At 37.8% G+C, this 27,845-nt stretch overlaps 1 protein-coding gene across 1 annotated transcript; it reads right to left on the bottom strand.

Annotated features, from left to right (window-relative positions):
• Nucleotides 1–482: 482 nt before the first annotated feature.
• Nucleotides 483–27,845, bottom strand: vipr1a (vasoactive intestinal peptide receptor 1a). The gene is made up of 13 exons (XM_057333223.1): nucleotides 27,338–27,845; nucleotides 25,226–25,313; nucleotides 23,496–23,600; nucleotides 16,297–16,403; nucleotides 14,962–15,059; nucleotides 13,117–13,249; nucleotides 11,903–12,056; nucleotides 10,087–10,147; nucleotides 6,387–6,453; nucleotides 6,178–6,269; nucleotides 5,963–6,092; nucleotides 4,598–4,639; nucleotides 483–3,247 (listed from the first exon to the last, which is right to left on the bottom strand). The coding sequence occupies exons 1-13, from the start codon at nucleotides 27,389–27,391 to the stop codon at nucleotides 3,056–3,058; spliced, it is 1,323 nt and encodes a 440-aa protein (XP_057189206.1). The 5' UTR covers nucleotides 27,392–27,845; the 3' UTR covers nucleotides 483–3,055.

Here is a 27,845-nt window from a genome sequence, read left to right as displayed (position 1 = left end):
CGGGGTTTACATGATGTATGCAAATAAAATGACGTGTTATTTCCTACAGACCAGGCGGCGCTACATAACACACCCACCTACTATGTAATGGCCATGGACCAATGGTGGCTCGAAGGTGTTTACCGGCCAACACAAACTTTCTCGGAGAGTTCTGTTTGGTTTGCTGCAGCGAACTAGTGAAACGAATTGTCGTTTGGACCAGATTTTGTTCGAAATCAGGTCACAGACGGTCGTTTTTCGATTTCGAATGTAGTATGCTGAGCCCTTTAGTCAACTCATACCACAAACTGATGTGGATTTGTGGGGGTGTGGTTACACGAGGCGTTTCAGGCAGGTCTGGGTGAGCATTCGCTTTTAGATAGAATGCATCTTTTATTCCGACACTTCAATTTTTGCAATTTTACGTGTATAATACATGCATGGGCAACTTATAACACACCAAAGACACAGAAAAACACGTGTTCGCGACATATGACCCCTTTAAGGTCCATTCACAAGTTAGCAATCCTTCCCCCACTATGGCAGGTATGAAAATAATGCTCCTTCTGTTCATGTTATTACGCATCATTTTAGAACATGTGGTAATTTTTTGTTCTGTGTGTGACAAACGATAACACTAGATCAGAATGGCCATAAATCCTAAGGTGATTTCAATGCAGTCTACTGTATTGCACAAATATCCATAAATCATAGGCTCTATAAAAACTTTGTTAAACATCAGACTTCCAAACATCTCTCAATTTGTTTGTAATTGTAAAAAGGAGTTATGAATTTATTCATGACCTGTCATGTTTTCAAAACAACACATACTTTATATTTATTTAACCATTGGTTAAGTTTTTTTACATTGATGAGTTTCAGACATTTAACAGCTCATTACATCCTTTAATGTCATGTTGTAGTTTGGTGTTGACATGAAAATGGTTTATAGCTTATATAATTCATCATTATTTTAACTAGTTAGCATTGTGGGTTTCCAGCATGGGAGTCTATTCATTTAAATAAAAGTCAAATGAGCCTCCCGTTGGCTCCTCTGTGCAAATCTAACAACATTCAAACATTTTGTTTATTTGTTAGAGATCCGTCTTTGTAAATTTAAAGTAATCTGTATGCTGGAATAATCAGTGTTTACTGGTATTCACGCTTCTAAAATGTTATATGAGATACACAAAGGGACGGGGGGAGTTACAATGATAAAATGGGATTTGGTAGATACATAACAGATGTGTTCCAGAGGGGAAGTAAACAAAGATAACATCTCCCTGACTTTTCATTTTATCTAACACTCCTGTTTCCTTCGCTTTGTGTCTTTTTTTGGATAAGATTTGAATGTCATCCTAACAGTGATGTCTCAGGCCGGAGTCAACATGAAGATCTTTGTAACATTAGAAGAGCTCCTCAATGAATACAAATATTTTGTTGAGTCAATGCCAGAACTCATACAGTACATTATGTTAAGACACGTTTTGGAGCCATGTATGTGAGAATCAGCTATTTGATAAGAAACTGTCTTTGGCAGATTCTTTTGTCATCTTAAATTAAATTGCTTGGTAATGTTAATGACAATTTGTAAAAAAAAAAAAAAGTATACACACTACATGCAGAAATATATATTCTTCCATATTACAAAATATTTAGACATATGTACATGGTTTAAATTTTATAAAATGAGACATTTTAATTGTTGGGTTCTAAAGAGAAGGGGTCAATATCTTGGAAGGAAACTACTTTCCGCATTAATATTTAGTAATACAGTACTTTAGTTTTCACAATAAATGCACAGATGATTATATAAATGTGTGCTTCTAATATTTTTTTGCAAAAGTCAAATGCCAAAAGTGTACCTACCAGCAGCCACCAGCATACACTTAAATACTCTAAAAGAGCAAAGACGTACTAAGGTATAATGTACGATTAATTTGTATTCATTCTAAAACTAAAAAAATCTACAAGATACGTTGAAAAAACAACAATTTCCGAGACACTTTTTCTTGACTGTTATCTTACACTGAGGTAAAAGAACTGTATGCAAACATGACGGGCATGCCAGCAGCAACAGATATGAATAACACTACACTTTCGTCAGACATTTTGTTCTAAAAATCATCTTTTAAGAAGAACATTCTGATAAAAAGAAAACATTTCAGAGAACTGTCAACATATGGAATACATGCACAGTTACACAACCCAACTTTCACATATTTCACAGAACTGAACTGTACATTTTCGCTGAACTACAAATCATTACCATAAAACACCATATATAGTGACACACTATACATCTGCAGTGAAATGAAAAAAGGCTCTCAATAAGCGAGGATTCTCTTAATATGCATGTTCACTGAAACAGAATCACATGACACAAATTGGTAGGATACAAAAGCAGGATGTTAGCAGAATGTCAGATTGTCACATTAATTCACCCTGGAATAAGTAAAGAGACAAAAATAAGGGACACGGCTCCGTTTTTCAGGTTATTAGGAGTCTGAGGAATCTTAAGCAGCATAATGAGGGCAGGGGAGAGCAGAACAACAGAGCAGTATGCCATCACAGGCACACAGCAAACACTAATGCAGAGAATAAATGCACATACCTTTTTTGTGTACGGCAGACTGTTTCACAAATCAAACATACATCTTTCACCTCATGCATTAAATTTCCATTTCTTAAGCAACAGTCTGTAGCTTGGTTAGAACTGAAGATCCAGAACTTGCTCTTTGAACGGATATAGTACTTTTACTTCAGACTGTGTTGTTTTGAATCAGTAGTCTGCTAAAAACATACAAACGGTACTTGTATTTCCCCATCTTTCATCTGAGTTCTCTTCTGATAAACGTCATGGTTATGAATATACATCACCATGACTAAACGGTTCATGTACATCACATGCCAATCAGACTCCATGAGCACTGAGGTGATCGCCGTCCTGCATGTTCCCACTGAGCAGGAATTGAGCTGCAACCTTGGACATGATTGAGATGTGGGTGGTAGTGCTCCTGTGTGTGTAGAGCACAGACACGTTGGCCTCTGTCTCTCATCTTTGATGGAGCGTCGCTCAGACGGTGGAGAAATCATCTTGGCAGGTGGAGGCCCGTCGTGTGGCGGGGCTGTTTTTGGTCATCATGGTGATTTGGGAGCTGAAGTTGATGCCATTGCTTCCCATTGAGGGCTGCTGGTACTTGGTGTCAGCTCCTAGAAACCTCTGCATGTGCCACCGCCTCCACTTTCGCTTGATCTCAGACTGAACCTGTGTTAGGACAAGACCAGGATTTGATATGAACACATTGTTAGCATATGAACACACTCAGAGAGAACAAACAAAGTAGCCACAACACACTACCTGTCAAGAGTTTGGCTAGTTTCACCTCTACTTATTTGTAATATGGTATATAGGGCCTATTTAATGCTTTTTTTGGCCTAGAGGTGTTAAACATTTGAAAGATACGTGTTTGTTTTACTTAATGAACATTTAAAAAATATATAACTGAAAGAAATGATTTAAGTAAGGGATAATCCACAGCTAGCCATGCGTTAAAGGGTTTTAATGCACGACGTGGAGGTTAAGAACCACCCGACGCGAAGCGGAGTTAACTTGCATGGTCATTTGCCAACTTAAATCTTTTATTGATGTTTACAGTGAAATTTTAGATCAAACAGGTGAAAATTACAGTGATTTTGTCAGTTACATTTCAAATGTAATCAAACTTACTGGAGCTACCTGTGCGTTAAAGGGTTTTAATGCACACCTTCCAGCCAATCAGAATCACGTATTCAAACAGACCATGGTATAAAATGCATATTTTGATTAAAAGGAGGTGCAGTTGTTGTTTAGTGTTTGGGATAAAATCTCAAACGTCTTCTTCAAATTAGCCATTCTTGAACAAAATTAGAGTCCTGCACAGCCTTGCTATGTTGACACATGCATTCTGGGACTCTTTCAAGGGATACTCCACTCAAAAAAAGAAAATTCTGCCATGAATTACTTATTCTCAAGTTGTTACAAACCTGTATACATTTCTTTGTTGGGTTGTACACAAAGAAAGATATTTGGAAAAAATGTTATAAAAGTGAGATTTCTGGGGCACCATTGACTTCCAGAGTAATAAAACACATACTACATAATAAAAAATGGTTTTATAAAGAATTACATTTCATTATATCAAGGTCTGTTTGAGTACTTGATTCTGATTGGCTGAAAGGTGTGCATTAAAACCGTTTAATGCAGGGGTAGTTCCAGTCAGTTTGTTTGAAATGAACTGACGAAAATCATTTTCACCTGTCTGATCAAAAATTACACCGTAAACATCAATAACAGCTTTAACTTGTCAAATGACAATGGTACAAGCAGGATAGTCCACGGCTAGCTTTGCGTCGGGTGGATCTTGGCCTCCACCGTGCATTAAAATCCTATGGATTCAAAACAGCCATGGATTATCCCTTAAATTCAATGCATTTCACCCTTTTGTTAAATGGTTAGAAATGAAGATCCATAACATTCTCTTTTGACAGATAATGTACTTTTATATTTTATAATTAAAAATATAATTATAAATTCCAGATTACATATATTTTACATATTTATAGATATTGATATTACCTCTCCATTTAGAAAACAATACAGGACAGCAACACAAAATCCCTAAAGGAAAAGGGGAGAGGAAAATCGATTAGAGTTTCAGCGAACAAAAGTAATAATCCACGATACTTTATCTAAACTGTAACCGTGTCCTAACCAAACGCGATACGCGATAAAAGGTAACTTTTCCATGTTAAGCCGAGGTTTTGTCCTAAATAGCTGCGACAGCGCTGCGCGACGAGCAATGATCTATTTCTGCGACGTTGCGGCTGACAGCTCCGCCCACACAACAATCTCATTCGATGCAAGTTCATGAAGTCACGAGAACAGGATGTATCTCTCTTTCTGCACTCTTTAGCTACAGCGTGCTGCGTGGACAGAGAAAAACTGTTCTGATTGGCTGTGTTTTGTGATTGATTGTCGCGACCCGCCCCTTTTTTGCGGTCGGTATGGACAAACAAATTGCTAATGCTGCGTTCAGATTATAAACGACGCTGCAAGTCGCCAGTGGGCGTTCCCACTAATGGTTGCCTGAGTGACGACATCCACTGATCACGTTGGCTCTATCATCTTCCTATTGGCTGTCACTTCTGAAAGTCGCTCTACATTTGTATGAAGTTGAAGATCTCAACTTTGTCGCCTCGCTAGACACGCCCATCCAGTTGCCAACGGTTGCGACTGCTCGTGTCACCGGAAGTCACCAGCTCTCTATTGAAATAAATGGAATCATGTCGCTTTGTCGCTGGTAATGTGAACAAGGGGTTATCGCAGGGATCTCATCGCGTCGCGTTTGGTTAGTATGCGGTGTTACTGTAACTAGTCACCATCGGATAAAACATCAGCCAAATGCATATGTAAATTTAGCTGAAATCAAGTCTTATAGTTCTTCAACAAGCCCATTTTTAAAACTCTGAAAGTCTTTTTCTCTGATGCTTTATAGACAAATAATTTTATATAAATATATTTTTCAAATCCTGATTCCAACAATTCCAACCCAAATTCCAAATATGTTTCATATTTATAGATATTTCTACTTTTCTCTTCAGTTTCATTGATCAATAAATGGAACTTAATTCAGCAAAAAATACAATAGTTATATTTAACAAATCATTTATATGAATGTCTTTGGAAAAAGATAAATGGTCCATCCTGAACTATTTATGCCCATTTTTGTCTATCCTCACCCAACCTTTTCGTCTGGCTGAACAAACACTGAGTAAATATACTGTATATCACTGGGGATGTCTGGGGTTGAGGCAAGCTGGCAGATCCCACGGTGAGTCTATCACTGTGGCCATACTTAGTATTCTATTGCCAAACTGTGGGTATATAGTAACTGCGGGCAAAAACATGTTTGTGTGTCTGTTCTTGTCTCCTGCTGCCTACCTGAAAGGACCCCAGGATCAAGTCAAACACCAAACGCAGGTAAGACTGTATGTGATGAGGCATAAAGGCAAAGATTATATAGTTGATTCCAAACAGAGGAATCAAAAGTAGAGTTGATTTTGCCAATCTCCTGAAAAAAAAAAGAAACAACACAGGGTGGAATATATTGAGCATCATTTTGTGTTGGGCATATGATATGTCTTGAACACACTCACGAGTACTGATGTGAATCATTTCTCCCAATATCTCGGCAGCTGATTTTCTGACGAAGTATTCGGATTATACAAATAAACAGAATGAAGTTCATCTAAAAAAACAGCAAAGCAGATTAGGCACCATTTGAATTAGATTGTGCTGCATTTCATTTTAATTCCCTATAAGAAGAATGTAATGAAATTATCTTTCTGTTGCTGAGGATTCTCACCATTATAGTTATCAAAGTAGGAGTTTTAATAATCCACCACAGATCATCATCAATAAAATCCCAGCATCTGTCAAAAGGACACAATATCAGTAGAATAAAACTGATTTTGTCCATTTTCAAGACCAGACACACTATGTTAATACTCTATTCTAAACAAATTTGTTTAAATAAAATGAATAAAAGATTTTAAAAAAAATCACATCACATTGAGATCATATTTATATTTTTCAAGTGATGTGGGTCCTACATCTAACTAGCCACACAAATTTTACAGAGCTGTAGATTTGAAAGCACATATGATCATTCAATACAAACATAAATCAATACAAATCAATGAATAAAAATATATGTGACAATGAAAATATCATACATTTTTGCAGTTTCTTTACTGCATATGTAGGCAAGGCCCACTACGTAGGCATGTCATTTATCATCACAAGGAACAGCCTTAAGTAAAATGTGTTGAAACAAGATTTACAATGTCAGTGGTATCTTATCTATCGACCATAGATGTTGGGGATTGCCCCACTGAATGCCAATTTGGATGTTATTGACAGCCACAGAACCCCAGTCAGAGAGTAGAGTCAACAGAAGTTTCTTTGCCTTTAATTTGCAGTATACGACCACATACACTTCTGAGGTAGTTTCGGTTCAGTTGTTCAGTCGGAAAATATAAACAAAATGAAACCCCTCTGGAGTATTTAGTCAGCAGGTCTTCAAGCAAGTGAAGTGTAAAAACAGACCCGCTCTTATTTTATAGCAGGTGATCAGTAGGGTTGGGTATTGAAAACCGGAATTGATTGAGAATCGGAATCAAAAGGCTAGGAATCGGGATCGATAGGAATAGGAATCGGATACTTGAAACTAAAATTTCAATTCCTCTTATCAATTCCTGTGTGCATATTTTCAGAAATGTGCACGTGTTAACTTGTGATAGCCACACAAACACATGACAAAGGAGATCAGAGTGGCTAAGAGAAACTACTCTAAAAAGTTGTAAAACCGGTTTTCAGCCAACGACCCTGCGTCTGTGTGGAAAGGCCTAACTTTACACCTCACACCAACTCTGACATTCTCTCTACACAACACCTATCACCTTCAGTCACCCCACCTCCTGCACTTCAGATCAGTGAAGAGGATGTGTGCCGAGTCTTGAGGAAACAAAAGACAAGAAAAGCACCAGGCCCAGATGGTATCTCCCCAGCCTGTCTTAAAAGCTGTGCTATTCAACTGGCCTTCATCATCTCACAGATCTTCAACAGATCACTGGAGCTGTGCACAGTTCCTTCCTGTTTCAAGAGCTCCACCATAATCCCCATCCCAAAGAAACCCCAAATCACAGGACTGAATGACTACAGACCCGTCGCTCTCACATCTGTGTTTATGAAGTCATTCAAGAGACTGGTACTAGCCTATCTGAAGGACATCACAGAACCCTTACTGGACCCCCTGCAGTTTGCCTACAGAGCAAACAGGTCTGTTGAGGATGCAGTTAACATGGGGCTGCATTTTGTCCTGAAACATCTGGATAGACCAGGGACCTATGTGAGGATCCTGTTTGTGGACTTCAGCTCCGCTTTCAACACCATCATCCCATCACTGCTCCAGACGAAGTTAACCCAGCTATCTGTTCCTGGCTCTATCTGTCAGTGGATCACCAGCTTTCCTACAGACAGGCAACAGTTAGTGAGAATGGTGAAACTCACATCCAGCACCCGCACAATCGGCACTGGCGCCCCCCAGGGGTGCGTTCTCTCCCCACTGCTCTTCTCCCTGTACACTAATGACTGCACTGCCCAGGACCCTTCTGTCAGACTTCTGAAGTTCCCAGATGACACCACACTCATTGGCCTAATCCATTATGGTGATGAGTCTGCGTACAGACAGGAGGTTGAGCAGATGGCTGTCTGGTGCAGACATAACAACTTGGAGCTGAACACGCTTAAAACAGTGGAGATGATTGTGGACTTCAGGAGAAACCCCCCTGCACTCCCCCCTCTCACCATCATGAACAGCACTGTGGCAGCAGTGGAGTCATTCAGGTTCCTGGGCACCACCATCTCTCAGAACCTGAAGTGGGACAATCACATTGGCTCCATTGCTAAAAAAGCCCAGCATAGGTTGTACTTCTTACATCAGCTGAAGAAGTTCAACCTACCACAAACTCTATTAAAACAGTTTTACTCAGCTGTCATAGAGTCTGTCCTCTGCACATCCATCACTGTCTGGTTTGTTTCAGCCACAAAGTCAGACATCAGAAGACTACAGAGGATGGTTTGGACTGCTGAGATGATCATTGTTGCTCCCCTGCCCACCTTCCAAGAACTGTATACATCCAGAGTGAGGAAAAGGGCTCAGAAAATCACCCTGGACCTCTCACATCCAAGCCATCATCTCTTCACAATGCTGCCGTCTGGTTGGCGCTACAGAGCACTGAGTACCAAAACAACCAGACACAAAAACAGCTTCTTCCCTCAGGCCATCTACCTCTTGAACAGTTAAATGTTTTTTTACCCACCGTGCAATTAATAACTCTGTGCAATAATAATTAAGTGCAATATTAACTATATCCTCCAGATAATACACTATCTATTTTTATACAACTTTTTCTGTCAATTATATTTCATTCTGCTGTATAGAGCACATACCTTGTAAATACAATAGTCTATTCTTATTTTTTACTTGTACATATTTACATACACACATAGCTTTACTCTCTATATCTTTATCTTATGTTTATTGTATTGTATTTCTTAATTTGTTATACCCATAGGCCCTTATTTAAATCATCTGTGTACTGTATTCTATTGTGTTATGGTCGTTGTTGCTGTTTCTGTGTACTAGATGCTCCTGTCACCAAAACAAATTCCTTGTACATGCAAACATACTTGGCAATAAAGCTCTTTCTGATTCTGATTCTGATAAAGCACAGAAGCCACAAATTGTCTATAGTTTCATTATATTAACTACAGTTTAACCATGATGTAGTTAAGCTATGGTAATACAAATTGTAATAAATCAGACAAAACATGGTTTCTGTGTGTATACACAAAACCAGTCAATAAGCAGGTTAAATGACCATACAGGTAGATATCTAAATGTTTTACTTCAACTGGGAATCTAAACTGGGAATCAATAAGAATTCGGAAACGATACCCAAACCTAGTGATCAGCAATACAATAAACTACAAAGTGAACTAACATCATAACCTAGGAAGTTCATCAGTACAATAGCCTTGATAATAGATTAACATGGTAATCTACAGACATTAGCAGACATCTCTCTATCTAAAGCCCAAAACACAAAGGATCACGTAGACCACCACAAAACACTCACCCTAATATAACATGTAACACTATCGGAATGCTTTTGTAGTCGTCATCAACATATACGCATGATTCAAACTTACATTATCACAAACTTTATACTGCATGACAAGCTGCTGCATGTGAACAACAAGCGGATCCTAAGCTCACGTGAAAGGGAATATGCCCTTACACAAACACTGAATGGCATGTTTACATAGACACCCACTAAACATAAACATGTATGTATAGAATTCACAACAATAGACATCCAATTCAATTGAGTGCAAAAACTCATAACTCATATTTTTCTGTCTTCTATTAATGTGTAGAAACAAATTACAGTTGTAAAAACATTGGTAAAGTGCTGATCTCTAAAGAAGAATTTACTTACCCAATATCATGTAAATAAGCTTTTGTGATGCTCCAGACTGTTATGAAGATACCTGGCACTCCTGTCACGCACACACACACGCACGCACGCACGCACACACACACAAACACACACACATTTACTGGCATTGTCTTAACCAAGGTTTTTTTTAAATGTTATGATCCCAAGGAAGGACCCCCAAATAAGATTAACCGGGACCCCTTTCTAAAATACATATCCATCTATAATTTTTATGTATAAAGAAACATTTAAACTTTGTTAGATAAATTGTAAATATGACATTATAAAGATAACATATTGTTTCTAAATTTAATTAGGTACATTTGTTGGATGTACAGTATATACACTGAACAGACTATTTCAATTCAAATGTATTTGTACTGTAGCAACTTTCACTTAAAGGGATATGTGGCAAGGTGGGCGTGGTTCAGCGAAGTCTGCAGCAGGAGAGAGAGTGAGGAGACGTGCGGTGAGTGAGTGGCGCTCACACAAATAATGAACACCTGTGCCTTGTTCCAGTAACTGGCGTGGAGAGTCTTAAAAGCAGCGAGGCAGAGACAGTCGGGGAGAGAGACCGGAGCTGACGGCTGGTGGCGAGTGGCTCTGCACGAGTGACCAGAGGAAGTAAAGCGGCAGGCTTTGACCACTAGAAAGACTGTTCGGCCACAGAAGTGTCAAGTGTTTTGAGTAGGCGCGTACGGCGCGTGTGTTATTTTGTATAAATAAAAGTTCTTAGTCGTCAGCTCGACCCTGATTCCAGCCTCTTCCTTCCTGTCCCGCTGAAGTCTTGTTACAGGATACTTCAGTCAAGAAACAAAATTTCCCATGCATGTTTAACTCACCCTCAAGGCATCCTAACTGAATATGACTTTCTTCTTGAAGAATAATGCAGTTATAATACCACATATCCTTTTTCTTTCAAGCGGTAGAATGGGAATGAATGGGGGGCAATTTTTTGAAGCTCCAAAAAGTGCATCTATCGATCAAAGAACTGCTCGACACGGCTCTGTGGTCTTAACAAAAGTTTTCTGAAGCGAATTGACCTTGAGGTTGAGTTAAACATAGGGAAATTTTGTTTCTTGTCTGAAGCATCCTTTTAAGTACGAAAAAGTAACTGAGAAAATCTCACTAAAAGATACAAATGCAAACATATCTGAAAACTATGTATGAAGCAAAACAAGAGATATAAAACTTAGTAATGAAACATCTTTTTCCCCTGAAACCTTTTGGGGGCCCCCTGGGGACCCCCGTTTGAAAACCCCGGGCCTAAACAATCCCTTCTTCCACCCTGTAACAGCAAAATCTTCTTTCACTTAATCTTGCCCATAAACACACATGGTCATAATGAAACGAACGATATTTAGGTAAACTGAATTAAAATAATGCACAAACCCCCACATATAAGCTAAATCTGTTCTTGTAATGCTGTTGACTAAATTAACATTTGACAAAAAAGCAAAAAGAAAACAATACTAAAAATGTGTTTCGTACATATGCCGTTGACATAAATATGGCTATATGTTAGACTGACTTTTTTTCCCCCAACGCCTTTTATAAGCCTATAACGTAATAAGGAATTCAGTAAAACAGGTGACAATGCCAGTTATCATCTAGGCTCTTTGATCAACATGTGAAACATTTGCCATTACTATTGACGTCAATGGAATAATTAATTACTTAAATTTGGAGTGTGCACATGAACAAGGTCCTTTTGACTTTATTGATCCATTTGTCATTCACGTTTGACAGCGTACGCTGTTATTACGAGACCTACGGGCAATTTATCACTGATGCTGAGATGTGAACACATACTCACCCCATCCAATCAGAATGTACCACCAGAAGTACTTCCTCTCTGAGAAGAAAGAAACAGCCAAGAGAGCATGAAGATAAAGACCCTCCACCAACAACCAGAAGAAACTGGCCATGACACCATACTGGAAGAACACCACAGCCGCCTTGCAGCCCACCTGTAAAACAAGACGAGAGCTTTGTTTAGATCTATTTATGCACTTGTGGATAGTATAACAGGAAATGTGTTCTTGCGTGTTTACAGTGTATTTAAACAAAGGAGAATGCCTTTGCTGTTTATAGCTCTGGTTTGTTCATATGCTAGGCTACACATTTCGAAAGAAGGCCATTAAAAGCAGTGTAAACACAAAAAACATTTCTGTATGCTGTTCTGTTAATGTTCAACACCTGTGTGCTGACTGGTTACGTATACTGAAACTACGATGTACTGATAACCACGATTATCACCTACTGTATAGGTTTGACCTATACTTCAATGACCTCATAGCAATACACAATATAACAGTAAACCCGTCATAAAACTGCAAGCACCCGCAACCATTGACTGATTTCAAATAAGTTCCCTAAAAAATGCAGAATCCGTTTAAATCTAACTAAGCCTGATTCATCTATGAACCACAGAGTTGAAATATTAAACATATTGTGACCTTGCACGAGTGTTTACAGTGGGGATCTCATACTATCTTGATTGTTTAAGCACCCTCTTGTGACGTATTTCATTGACCGGCAGCTGCGTCCAGGCGGCTCAGAACATTTTCAAGAGTGTTTATACAGGGAATGCTACACAGAACACACACAACACTACAAATGAACCCTCACACACACACGCGACTTCAAAACCTAAAGAGACTCACTGTAATTAAGCAAATGTCATTGCAACACAATTTTTCGTAACTGTGAAAATATCACAAAACAAATCAAACACGACCTCGATGTTGTGTACACACGCGGTCCATCCGTATCCGGATAACAGAGGTCATTATCGTGCTCTTTAAAGATCCCGAAGGACTGATCAAACACAGCTAAGCCTCGGCACTACGTACCATTAAGCAGCTTGCCGACCAGCATTTACAAAGCAAATTTACTATATGTCAATGTTGAGGAAAGTCTGTTTGATTCACCTAACACATCTCTGTTCAGCAGCAGGGAGATAACAGAACAAAAGTGTAACTGAAAATAATATTGTGCTGGTTTATGCTAAATTTATGAACCACTTACAGATCCATAATGGCAGTCATCGGGTTCCTCCACCTCATATAGAACTACATCCTTCATTATTACAGCGATAGCTTTTAGTACAAAGGACACGAACAGATGAATATGGATGTAGTTCCTGGTGCAATGGAGTTTTCTAGAAACCAAGGACAAGGAGAGAAACAGATTGAATGGGTTGTTTAAGCATAATGAATGATAGGAGAAGATACAGTATAAATAACAGTCTGTTCTTCACATAATATGGTTATGCGTTTTAGATGTATTCATTTATTCAATGTATTCATTTATTCCAGTTCCTATATCCACACATAGACAAGCACATATTCACAACCCAACAAGAGCTGTGTTCCCGTTTCATTAAGTGTGAGGATTCAAAAGCTGAAAGAGGAAGGTTTGAGATCTGGTCTTAAACTATAGGAAACATTCAATGGGTCATAATTACTGCTGACCAGAGGCCTCGTTAACCGAAAATTCTCCGTCATTGACAGATTTTTTTTACTAGTGATTTACCAGTCATTTTGACGGATTACAATGAGGGCAATTTGTAATTCCCCTTTATGTCAAATTGGTAGCATCCAGAGCTGGGTAGTAACGGATTACATGTTATCTGGATTACATAATCAGATTCCAAAAATCAAGAAATTTGTAACTTGTAATTAGAGTAAACTACATTTTGAAATATTCGTAATCAGACTACAGTTACTTTTTTATGGATTACATGATTACGTATTATTCACAGAATGGCAGGTAGTTTCTTTTTCAATTTTTTTTCTCAATTTTTTATAATAAACATAGCTACCAATTATATATGTTTGTGATTCTTCGAGCTCTTTCCGGCAGAGAGGGGAGGGGTTTGGAATCGTACAGAGATGCAAAATGGAGCGGCACTTAGCATTTGATGGCTGGATGTATAGGGATGTGACGAGACACTTATCCCACGAGATGAGACAAGACACAAGATTGGGTTCATGAGAACAAGACAAGATTTTTACACTATTTTTAAGTAATCTACTAAGGAATATTAGGAATAGCGTATTTAATCAATAAGTGTAACAAAATATAAAAATATTAGTTAAGTTCAAAATATAACCATGCAAATAAAAAGCCATCAGCCTTTGGAATTTCTCCCTCGATCATGACCCCTGAGGTGATAATGTCCCATTAGCAACCGCATTAGGTTAGGTGCGGCAAGTCAATTTACAGCACCACGTTAAACATTCACATATGTGCTGCAGATTATTTTTAAGGCTTTAAGTATAGGATATTTTTATTTGTTTAAATGAAACATTGGTTAATATCGACCAAAGACAACGCAGGGAGGCCAGCGGAGGAAGGCGGAGAAGCGCTGCAGTCAGAAAGGCTATCGTCCTCAGGTACGAAAAGAAGCCGGCGTTTGCATAAAGAGGATATCCATGAGCACTCAAATCAGTTTGATGAAATTTGACCATCTGTAGTAATAGTTAATGGTTTTATGACAACAAGTAAAATAATGATTATAAAACGGTCAGTTCTGGTCCTAGTTTCTGATTGGCTGAGCCGAGTTCTAAGCCGTTATAAAATACCCAGATTTATAACGGCTGACCGCATTACTTAGCCTAAACATAATTATATTTACTTTATTTTATGAAACCTTGCTACGCATATGGAATAACCGTTTTATAAAAGCAATAAGCCCCGAGAAGCAGTGGGTTACACCGCTTCGTGTCGTGCCACAACTTTCAGAAATTTCAGCAAGGTCATCTGGTTTGATATGATTCAGCAGAATGTTGATTCACTCCACATAGAAAAAGGTCAATCAGATAAGATCAACAAAACTATCAAATGTAAGATATTCGAGAGAAGAAGCACCTGAAGAAGCCCAGTATGGTGATGGCAATGATGAGAGATATAAGAGACACAGTGTGGCCAATAGTGTATCCGATTCTCACAGAGCCCAGAAAGTCACCCTACAAGAAAAAGACAAGTGAACAATGATTAAATGACTACAGCCACTGAATACAATAAGAGTCCTTTCCAAATTGTCATTATCAGCATAGATGTATTGTGAAGTCCAGTGTCTGTTGGATTTCAACAAAATCAAACCTCAGGAGTGACATAAAGTCATTCAACAGCAATGTGTAAGACTGACAGCATGACAAGACACATGAAAACTGTGATTAAAATCAAGGTTATCACATAAAAAATCATTTTCGAACTTTTCCTAAATACATGTACAAATCTTACTGTTGTATTGCTTTAAAAGTGAATATGAACTTGTTTTCTTTACAGTATTTGAGGTCTGAAAAAACATCTTTACTGTTATTTTGACCTTTTTGTTTGAAATTTGGCAGAAATATTGTTAGTAGTTCACAGAATGAAACAAAAACGATAATTTTACCTAAAACATAAGAGTGTAAATAAATTATTTTGAAATGGTTTCTTGATTTTTTCCGTGGCTGTATATAACTGTAAGGTAGCTGAAGATCTTTCATTTAATCATTTGGCAGACAGTTTTATCCAAAGTGACTTCCGTATCATTTATCAGTAATTATTACATGGTGCTCTGAAATACTTGATTCTGATTGGCCAGTTGTGATATTTCAAGGTCTGTTATTCTAATAGACATTGTCATCCGGGTACTTCGAGTCATCACCGGTGCAATTTAACATTTCACATAAATTAAATATAAATATGTATATAAGATTATTTTTACAAATGACTTAAATGCATCATTTGCACTTAGTGTCTTGCTCTAAACCCAAAAGGAAACAGGTTTTTTGGAAGGTCCACATATATTTCAAATGAATGTTTCATATCCAATAATTCACTTATGACGCAAGTGTCACCCTGTCAGTGTTTATTCTGCGATAACAACCGTCTGGCTGTACATTATCCTATACGTGTTTCCTGGGAGTCTAATCCATAACCTTTGTGCTGTTAATGCAATGCTCTGCCAGTTAAGCTACAGGAACACTTTTGGATGGTTAAAGTTCATTTGTTAAGCTCGTTTCCATTTATCAGTTAAAAAGCACAATTATGTATACAATTAAGTGCAAAGGTACAATAAACATCCCATGTATTGATTGATTTTATTGTACATTTAATTGAGCGTTTGACTGAAGACATGTTTGGTACCTGTGAACTATGCTATTATCGATTAGCAAGTAATGAGGGCCAATCAAAAAACAAGAAGAGGTTACGCACCATATTTCCATCCTCCGTGATATTAGGGTCGTAGCCACAATTAATCGCAATGACAACTGGGTTTATTTCTGTCCAGCCGTTCTCAGTACAGCTCTTAGAAATGTTTCCTGCATGGGGCGAGAGGATAGTGAACATGTCAGTCAAACACTGTGCTTAACCAGAGATTTCAATCACATTATGCATCACTATGAATCACACTCAAAACTAAATGAATAAAACAATCAACAGAAAATGACTAACATGCATTGGACAACAGCATCTTAACACTTTTTTCCTGTGTGATGCAACACACAATATCATGATCGGATTTGTTTTATTCAATTTTATCTGTGCGTTTTTCAGAAGCAGATATAAGCGTCTGATTAGATGGAATCATCTCTGATTCCTGCAGCCTGGCTGGTTTTGTCAAGTACAGAAAGAGAAGGCAATCATCAGGCAATCATGATTTGCCACGTAGAGGAGGAAACATAATAGATGTAGTCCTGTCTATCTTATCATTGGCTAAAAATCTGCTGGAAAATGACTTATAGTGACTGAACACATTATGGTGTTCTCGCAATGACCTTCTCTCATCCTCCTCTCACCTATCTGCTGTACATGTCACCCTTATCAAATTCATGCCCTCTCTGACATACACTTTTAGCATGTTTGAGGCCAGATTTCTTGAATGCTGATGTCAGATTATGAATAGAAAGGAATGGAATTTTTAAAAACAGCACCTCCCGAAATATTCCCAGCACTACGAGGAAAGGATTGTACATTTACTTATCAAATCTAACTTATCAAAATCACATGCAGATGTCTCACTTTGTATTTGGAAATATCTAATTTTCGACCAAAACTAAAAGCAAAAATAAAAAAAGACTTATTTTAATGTTTTATTTGTCACATGGTGTTTTCCGTACATTTCCCAAAGGTCTGCAATTAGAGAGAATATTCATGAATAAAACATGACCATCTTCCCCTCTGGAAATGTTACTCTCATTTGCAAGAACGCTGTCATCCTCAGTAAATGTAATGGCATGTGTACAAGTGAACGTCTAGAGATTACAAGCAGATTCCATTGTGCATAGAAATACACACCAGTATATAGAGTTTGATGTAAACCAACTACATGTCAATTAAAACAGAATGCTGGTAACAAAATGTCACAAGATATTCTTGCACCTTACACTTCATAATGTACAGTTTTTAAAAGCTGTAAAACACTTTTTATGTTTAGCATCTTGCAAACACTTTTTTCTTTTAATGGTAAAATATAAATATATTAGGCTCTTTTAAAGGTCCAGTGTATGATATTTAGCGGCATCTAGTGGAGAGGTTGCGAATTGCAACCATCAGCTCACTCCACCTCTCCCCCCTTTTCGAAGCACTACGGCAGCTCTCACAGGACTAACATGTAGTCATGTTTTCTCTTATTTGCCGAAGGAGAAATTTAAGAATCACGCTCTGTAGAGTTTGTCCATTTAGGGCTACTGTAGAATTCCATGTGAGGGCACCCACGGTGTATGTAGATAGAAATAGCTCATTCTAAGGTAATAAAAAACATAAAGCTTCATTATGTAGGCCTTATACACCTCTGAAGACATAGCTATGTTATATTGCATTCCTGTCAATTTTTCCTCCAAAAAATTATACACTGCACCTTTAACTAAATGCTAGTGTTTTGATGTAACTTCAACAGGAAGACAGTGCGAGACATATTAAGTAGCTCCTACCCCTTTTAAAAGAACCATAGCAGCATAGTTGAGCAAACCATTCCACTGCTTGTGACATCCACAGTATAAAATAACAGATTCCTGAATTAGATTATAAAACTGTTACTACTGGATAAAAAACTGTGCTAACAGTGATGTGTAATTTGGTGCTGTCGAATGTTGAGGCTGTCTAACCATTTGTGATGTTTAAACTCCTTCACAGTGCTTTAAAATGCAACATTCTATGATGAATTTATATGCTTCGGACTCTGCAGTAAAATGCAGAATGACTGTATTTTGATGCAGGTGAGAGATGTGAGAGCACACTACAGGGTTTTTCCTGGCTCAAAATGAGGCGGGGGTGGTGCCATCCTGATAGTCCTACCGTACCTTTAAGTGGCTTAACCAAAGTGACTTTGACATATTTCTGTGGGAAACAAACAGATTTTTGAAACATTTGTTATGCAGTTGACTGCCTGGTGTGGCAGTGATCATTAGTCTTAGATGAAAACTTGTTAGTGTGCAAGCAGCGAACAGATCGTGTTTTACCTAATCTGAGGGTAAAAATAAACAACATTAGACAGTGAGGATTGGGGACAATCACACAGTAAAAAACTGTATTGGTTGCTTTTTCATAGTTCTGAAGTTGTGTTTCATTATCAACTTTGTCTCAGCACCTTCACTAAAATGGCTTATTTGTATAAAATAAATACAAATCGTTTTTTTGAACAATTAAAATACATTACAGTATGGAGAAATATAAATGATGTAAAATGTGTAGCTAAAACAATCTGGCTTTGGATACATTTATTTGACATTTTTAAGTTCCTATTAAAATCTTCAATAATCTTGTCATTTAATTGCAGAATGGGCAAACATGAGAATCAGAATCAAAATCAGAATCAGAAGAGCTTTATTGCCAAGTGTGCTTGCACACACAAGGAATTTTCTTTGGTGTATATAAAATAAAGACTATTTTACAGAAAATGGGGGATAATAACATATAAGAGACATTGTACAGGGTAGTATATAGTAGAATTTACATATTAACAGATTAATATGTATATGAGCTCAGTTAATATACAAATAAATGGCCAATCATCAAAATCTCTTGTGCATTACATTGTCTGTGTAATTTCAAGCATCGGGACCAGACAGCGACAGATAAGCTTGCAGCAAGAGTCCGGATTTGTTTTGAATGAGGGATTGTCAGAAGAATGCTTTCATCACCCCGAAAAACAAGAGAATGAGGATTGTCTACGGCACGTATGAAGATGTGGACTGAACATGGGAGCTAATCAACCCACAGTTATGTTTTTTCAGAGGATGAAGGGCTCTTCTTTCTGTAAGCGTGCTGCGGAGGCCTCAGGTTTAAGCTTGTCCCTGTGAGAAAGTAAGAATTTGCAAACCCAAAGGAAGAAGACATGGGCTTCTGACTCTGTTGAAAGATTTGCTCCCTAGTGCTAATAGTGCTTGTATAAACATGAATGAGAGTGAGCTTCTGATCAAGCCCTTCGAGCGGGTGTTTTTACAGTAGATCTCTGCACATGAATGCCCTACAAAGGCTAAGCGCAGTAACTACACATTTACTCAAAATTGAGTTAAGGCTTGAAATGGGCTTTGTGACACCTGCTTTGTCTTTGTCTCCTGGTTCAATCTTGTACCATTTCAGAGAAACAAGTGCGTCAAAATTGCAGTTACTACTAAATTAATTACTCGAGTAAAACTTTAAATGGATTTTATTTTAGTTCTATTGTTCGCATGGTTACTGTACTTTGTCTTTGGAGGGTAGGTGGGTGTGTGGGTGTGTCCTTTGTGTCTTTCAAACGCAAGCTGCATGTCGTATTACAACAACAGTTCCAGAAACCTCACGTACACGAACCACCAAAACACTCGAAGCAATGTAGGACAAAACATTGACTTTTTACAGTATCTGAAATATTATGGTGTTTACAGAAGTATTGACAATGTGACCGTAGCTCATTATATAACGTTGATTTATAACCTAAGAAACCACTCAGGACGGTTAAAAAGATTAATGACTGCATGTTTGCTCTCAAGCTCCTGGGTAAAAAGTTCAGATGTGTTAGGACATCAGAAGCTCCACCCACCATAAATTTATGACATGTCCCTTGATCTCCGTGCCGCCAAGTTTCGTAACGCTTGTTTTCCTTTCCATGCTCTGGAAAAATGAATCGCCTCTTGATTTTAGCATGACACAAGACCCTGGAGATTCTTTTGTATATGTAATCAGATACTAAAATTGGATAGATTAAACTTCTGGTGGACAACACACCAACTTGAACTATGGTTTGGTATAACTACGATATAGTCATAAACTGCGATATTTCCACATATATATCTGGGCCAGACAAAAATTCATACCCACAGGTACTAATTTCATAAAATTTCACTGATTTTATTAACTCTTCTTCCTAGGCAATGGCACTGAGAAGAAAAATATTTATTTTGATTGGACCAGAAAGCCTCAATCTGTTTGCTATAAATTCATGAGGATTTCCATGTCTACTGGCTCCATACAAATCCTTTGTTCTTCTCTCTGGTACACAAAGTGCTCCATCACCTCGCAAGTGATATATGTCTCCGTCTACTTTAAAACATAACTCAACATTCCCAGTCTGATGTGTTTCATCCCAACAGAGAACCAGAGGTGTGCATGAAGTCAAAGTGGCCCAAACTAACATGTGGACCAATCACATATGGCCTGTATCACTGCCATCTCCCAAAACCACATGAGAAAGATAAATCCACTGCATTTCAACCATCTAAATGCCTCAATCCATGTTTTGGATATCATTCAAAGAGCACCCTTTCACAGGCTCAGAGTTTTACAGGAAAGGCATGCCCCTTTCATCGAGACGCAGATATGACCTGGAAGCCATTAGATGTATCTAAACAAAGTTTACAGGATGAAAATCAGGGTTGTAAATCAAACCTGGAATCGTGACAGAGAACATAACAAACGACTATCAAATGCACATGTAAATAAATAACGAAACAGGCGATGAAAATCTGTGTCGAATCCATATGTTGGTTCAATGAGTGGTTGGTTCAAACGTATCACAGCCTTTTAATAATAAAATAAACCTTTCAAAAAAATAAACCTTTACTTGAGACATGAATGTCACATCTGGCTTTCAAATAGAATTGCTCGAAGGCCTTTTTGAACACCGGTACACTGTTGTTGTTTTTTGCGACTTATTGATTATTAGACAACCTGATCTTAGGAAAAACATATATCGCTGCTGTCGAGGCAAACATAATTGCCTGAGACTGTCCACTGACATTTCGATCATTTCAATTACTTCAACTGCAATATTTTGCTCCTCTGTGTGTGCTTTTTAAATTTCCCAGATGGCAACACGATCAAGTATGGAGTTCATTTAAACTTTGACTGGCATGCTGTGTATGTTCATGTCTAAAGTTGCCAGACACGGTTTCATTCACACACTGCATGACTGACAGGTGCAATAGATGGTCTAATAGAAGGCAGAAGTCAAGGGCAATCCACATTACAGCAGGTTAATAATATATGCTAAAAGCGGTCCAGTCAGCAAATGATACAGCAAGAAGTATATTGCATGGAAACGAAAACACGATGAAATGAAAATCACCCAAACAACAATATTCTCATAAAGGAATTCAATTTATTCAGCCTTTTATTCTAGATAAAACAATCACCATCTCACATCCCATCCCATATTAGAGCAATTTAATATTTAGACATCCTTAGATAACAAACCAACATACATTTAATGAAACAACATTATAGTCTCCTATTTAGTATTCAAACCAAACAGCCCAAACTTTGACATCATGTGCAATTACACACAGCTAATCCTGATTACTATTTGCTGCGTACACACCACAAATATAACCCAATTACAGCGTTCATGAATTCCCAGCTAATTCTATGCCCACCAGAGGCCAGTTTCATGAATACAGTTTGTATATCTACATCTCTGCTAAATTAAAGCACAAGGTCCCAAATGCACAAACAATCTTTTTCTTTTGCCAAAGTTATTGAAGCCTAATTGAAAGAGATCGGGAGATGGCTCTGACATAATTCTTACACAATGCAACCTCTGTGACTGTTTTTAATACACTGGTTGGTTACAAAACTAAGGGTCCGTTTACACAAGACCGTTTTCAACTGAAAATGCAAAAAAATGTATGCCTCTTGGCCGCTCGTTTAGACGGAACGCCGTTTTGGGGGACTGAATGTTTGAAGACGGGTTTCAAAGTGCAACTTCTTGAAAACGCCGCCTTTTTTGTTTCCGTGTAAACTGCAAGACAGAACTTTCTGAAAATGATGACGTCACGCGCATGCGTATTATATAGAGAGTATGCACATGTCGTCACTTTCACGTGAACACGCCGGAACGCGCCTGCTTGAGTGGTAAAACACTGGGCAATATCATTTACAATATCAGGAAACGCAATTCCGCGCAACATTTGAGTGTCTAAGACAGTAGTTCTCAAACTGGGGGCCCCGAGATGGATCCAGGGGGCCACAGATTTTGTGGCATTTTATGAAATATAGAGATTGATCATAGATTTTATGCAATCAAACATCAGAAAAATAAGACCACCAGACAAAAGAATTGATGTTTCAGCATTGTATAACCGAATATGTTTTTGTTTAAATAAAAATGTTACATTTAAGATTATAAGTCTTTATTTGGGGGGCCGCAAAGCGATGCACTCTACACAAATGGGGCCTTACAACGAAAAAGTTTGAGAACCACTGGTCTAAGAACACCTGATTCCTTTGTAAGTCATAAGGTAGTCGTAAGGATCACCGTCGAGTCCAGCTGCTTGTAGTTTCAGCAAATAATTGCATGTTTTAGTCCCGGTTTTTGTTCCTCCTATTGAATGCAGCCATTTTTCCTTAGTTTTATCACTCAAGGGAGCGTGTCCCGGCGTGTTCACGTGGGAAAGTGACGTCAATACATACTCTCTATAGCCAAAACAATATGGCGGCTTCCCGTTCTGTAAGCTCTCTGCTCGACTATGTATTAACGTTTCCCCATCAAAATGTGGATTTGCTGCGCCAATAAGACCAGCGGAGACACACTATTTACATTCGCCAGACTTTAAACACACATATACGACGATCAACGGTATTAAAATGCACTTTTGCCTTATAACTGTGCATGTGTATGTGCCAAGGCACGTCCTGTTTCTTTACAAAACAACATCGCCATCCACTGGCCTGGCGTGCATACTACAGCGTTTTTATCCATTTTCCTGGATCCGTGGAATCCACGTTTTGATAACGCTGTCATGTGTACGTGAAACTTTTCAAAATCGCAAAGGAAAAACTTTTCCGTTTTTCATCGTGTAAACGTGGCCCCCATTGCTGAATTAACATTATAAGTTGAATAAGTCTAAATTGCATTTAATAAAACAAAATGGTGAGGTTTTTTTCAAAACATTTGGCATCTTCATACAGTATGTTGGGATAATATATTGACATACCCCCCAGATCGCTGACATGACTGAAGTAATTGGGGCAGGGGATGGTCACTATCTCTCCAGCCTTAGCTGATGGCCAACATGCTAGGTCCCATTCACCTGGGCAACCTTAAACGAAAAAAGAACTGAGTTTAGACACTTTAAACTGACCACTTATCTTGGTAAACTGATTTAATTTTATATTTCATGCAGAACAGAAAACGTGTTTCAAAAGTCAGACAATCTGATCATTTTTATCAGTTTAAAAAAAACAGGCAACATATGACAAAGAAAAACCAATCAAACACAAAAACGCATGGGGGAAAGCTTTAACACAGTTCATCTCACAAGAAACCAATTTGCATTGCAAGATTTATTACTCGGGAGATTTGTAAGTTTAAACCACAAGTTACACAAATGAAAACAAAAACTCACTAGCCCATAGATAATCAGACATCAACTTACACAACCAGCTATGTCATTGCATTGTCTGTTATGAACTCAATCAGTTTTAGATTAAACTAAAATAGGCAGTGTTTCAGTTTAATGAGGATCAAGCCCAGTGGTCACGGATTTCCACTCTTGGTTTTGTTAACAAACTAAAACACACACAACACACGCACACTGTGGGTTTTCATGTTTTGACTGTAATGATTTATATACTATGTATATTCTATCCTCGAACCCTACATCTAAACTTAACCCTCACGCAAACCTTTTTGCATTTTTACATTTTCAAATTAATATCATTTTTTTATTTATAAGCTTTTTTTCTCACATGCAGGGACCAAAAATGTCCCCACAAAGTCAAAAATGTACTGGTATTACTATCTTGGTAGGGAACCACGCTGTAGGGTTTACCTGGACAACACACACACACCCCTATTAATGATTCTATTAATTAAAGTGCTTTATTCAAATCACATCTTGCAGGCATTCTTAAAATTTGCCATTAAATATGTGTTATCTAACACCTGCTTCACTCCACTCAGCTGTAGTTATTGAAAGTAGTAAACTTGAGGATAAGGGATAATGAAAATATGATTAGAAGAATTCCAGGGAGAGTCATGAATGTGCACTCAGACTTTCTGCTTATAATCATCTGGGAAAAGTATATCTATGAAAACAATGACTAAACAATTTTTTTTCTCAATCATTAAAATGACACTTTTCATGTGACATCAAGTAACTCTCCAGTTACCACGATTGCCAAAAACAACTCGACAATCATTTGTTTGAACCCCAGTATCCACTGCGATGAAAAAAGAAAGAACCCTTGCAGTCTGATAGAAATTGTGCACATTGGCTGGTGAAGAGAAAAAATGTTTTTGCTGTGTTGAGGCCAACGTCACACTTTTAAATTTATATTTAAAATATTTATAATATTTATATTTATAACGATCCTACAGTCTGTGGAATTATACTGTTGGAATGTCTAGTTGATGAACACTGGTTGTATTGAACGTATTGAAAATCCAGACCATGACCTCACTAGTATATCACAGTTTATAAAACGGTCAGTTTTGGTCCTTGATTCTGATTGGCTGAGCCGAGTTCTAAGCCGTTATAAAATACCCCTATTTTTTACTTTATTTACTTTATTTTATGAAACTTGCTATGGAATAACCATTTTATAAAAGCAATAAGCCCCGCGAAGCAGTGGGTTACAGTGCATTTTATAACAGCCACAACGCCCTTAGCTGTTATAAAATGCAAAGCTGTCACACATAGTGAACTATATGCAGTGCACATACCTGTAGTGATATTTTCCAACTTGGACAAACACTCCCCTTTCTCTGCTTCCAGCTCCCACATGACCTCACACATCTGGACAGACAGCATCTGCTTAAATCAATAAGGTAATTATAAGATACTGACAACATGAGGTACTTTATTAAAACAGAACATACTGTAGCTTGACAGAGAACATTGCATCAAATTTTGAATAGCAACAGTCCTTTAATGACATAAAAATCTAAAAGTAATGACTGTTTGAGAAGAACCCAGTGAACATCATTAACATGTGACACCGTCTCATCTCTTCCCTGAGTGTCATGCAGATTTAATGAAGTCATATTCATCTTTCATTTTTTCACAGTGATTTAAAAAGAAGAGCTTAGATACCTGCTCTGTGCCCCAGTGGACATCTTAATCATGTCTTCTCTCACATCTGTTGATCCCAAAAGAACTAATAAAAAATGCAGGGCTTCCACACTACATTGTAAAAAACATTCATTCTGTAAATTGTTATCCTGCAGCTGCATCCAATCTTCCTTAAAATGTGTGCTTTATGATCAGAGAATCTGCACTCTTAGAGTCCTTTACAGAGCACCAAAGGACAATGAGATTTACAGCAGGTACTCTGGCAGATGAAGCCAGTGAGAGGGGACATCAATCAAAATTTTACAACAGAGTTATGGTTTCCGTAAATCGAAACATACTCCAGCACCTGGTGTTTCAGGTTCTGAGTAAGCAGTAGGTCTTTTCTTTTGCAGAACACAAAAGAAGATATTTTGAGAAATGCTTCAGTGGTTTTGTGTCCATACAATAGTCAATGAATGTTAGTGTTGTTTGGTTTGAACGTTCTTCAAAATATCTTCTTTTGTGTTTTGCAGAGGACAGATATTAGACAGATTTGGAATGACATGAGGGTGAGAAAATGAACTATCCCTTTAACATGTACAAATGTTTGAACGCAGAAGAAATGAGGATTGTTACCATGATGTCACATGAGGGTGAGTAAACCATTCTATTAAAAGTTTTTTCATTGCATTGTTCACAATAGTGGGTCTGGGGCATGTTGTCACACTATGCACAGTACACTATAAGGTCAGAATCCTGAATTTAGACCGCATATTATAGACCCTTTGACTGAATTTAAACAGTAAATTAACTATTTAACAGTAAAAATGTGAAAACGGATGCACAAAAAACAGACCAGTGCTTTAATGGCAAAAAAATGCATAAATGTATAAGTGATAATCAGCATTAGACTTTATATGTGTATGGCTGTTATTAAATTTTATGAAATCATGTGAACGTGTATTAGGCTCAACTACAAGTTAACAAGTATTTTTTTTACATGAACTTCTGTGAATTACATTGAGAAAGCAAAGCAGAAACATATTCCTAATAAATTGTGCTGTGATGTGTACACTGAAGGGAACAAGGGAAGGGCCTGCAGGCCTTTAAATAGCAATAAAATCCTTTTCAACTTTTCAACTCAGTAAAACAAAATGAAAAGGGAACTTCTTGACACTATGTCAAAGATACACTGGGTCGAATTGCAAAATTATGTTTTTAAATACATTTTATAAAAATAAACAAGAAAATGTACATGTGGGCTAAGCTATCAACATAATTATTTAATTTCTGCCCTGTTAAATTTCATTTCTGACGGTGATGCAGGAAAGTCACAAAAGCAAGTCACAAAAATAGCTTCAGGAGCCTAGCAGATTTATAAAAATAGCCTTTATATTTTGTTTTTATTTGCGTTACAAATCTCTTCGGTGATCTACAGCACTACTGTGAGAGGTGACTGTGAGGGGTCAGAGATTAGATCAACGGGTGCTGTGAATTTAAAGAGACGCTCTGCAGTTTAATATATGTCAGATAAAACTTAATTCAACAGTTTAATAAAACAAATTTTATGTTTAGGGAGGCTTAAGAATACAGCATAGTAATAGGTAGCCTAATAAAAATCATACTTCCCCTCTATTTCTGTTTATTATCATCTACTTGACAGCCTTGTTTGCTATCATCTACTTGACAGCCTTGTTTGCAGACTAGGTGTGATAAATCATTGAGTGTTTTTCTTTCACCCCGATGACTAATAGGAAAACTGGATGAATTAAAGTGATACTCACAGGTCCGAGTGAACAGGTTAGCCATAAAATCAGCATTCGTTTAGACATATCCATAGCGTTCTTGTAGCACTTTCAGCAGATTCAGCGTTAATATCAGGTCCTCTTCCCCTTAGTTTAGAGTTCTTCCCTAAAAAAAATATGCGCGTGGACAAGTTGACCTATTAAAAGTTGCTGACAAAGAATCCGAAGCGTCAGGCAACTGTGTGCTGCGCGCGCTCCGGTGCGCACGGGCTTACCAGCTGCACTGCGCCGCGCGTCCTGAGCGTTTACCTTCACGATCCAGAAGATGCTTATTCATGAACGACTCTCCGCATTTATTGACTCTACATTTACCGATAGGGGTTTGCAAAAACCACATGCATACATGACACGGATTGTAAATCCAAAGCTGTCACTCAACGTCCTGTATACTTGCAAAGTGGGTGTGTGCATGCGTACGTGTACTCTGTTGTGGCAGCACAACCCTGAAAAAAATCGTTAAATGACTTGTTCGCATAGCACAGGTTCT

Source organism: Triplophysa rosa, linkage group LG5, assembly GCF_024868665.1.
Source record: "Triplophysa rosa linkage group LG5, Trosa_1v2, whole genome shotgun sequence".
Classification (NCBI taxonomy): Eukaryota; Metazoa; Chordata; class Actinopteri; order Cypriniformes; family Nemacheilidae; genus Triplophysa; species Triplophysa rosa.
This window is presented reverse-complemented; position numbering and strand designations above follow the sequence as displayed.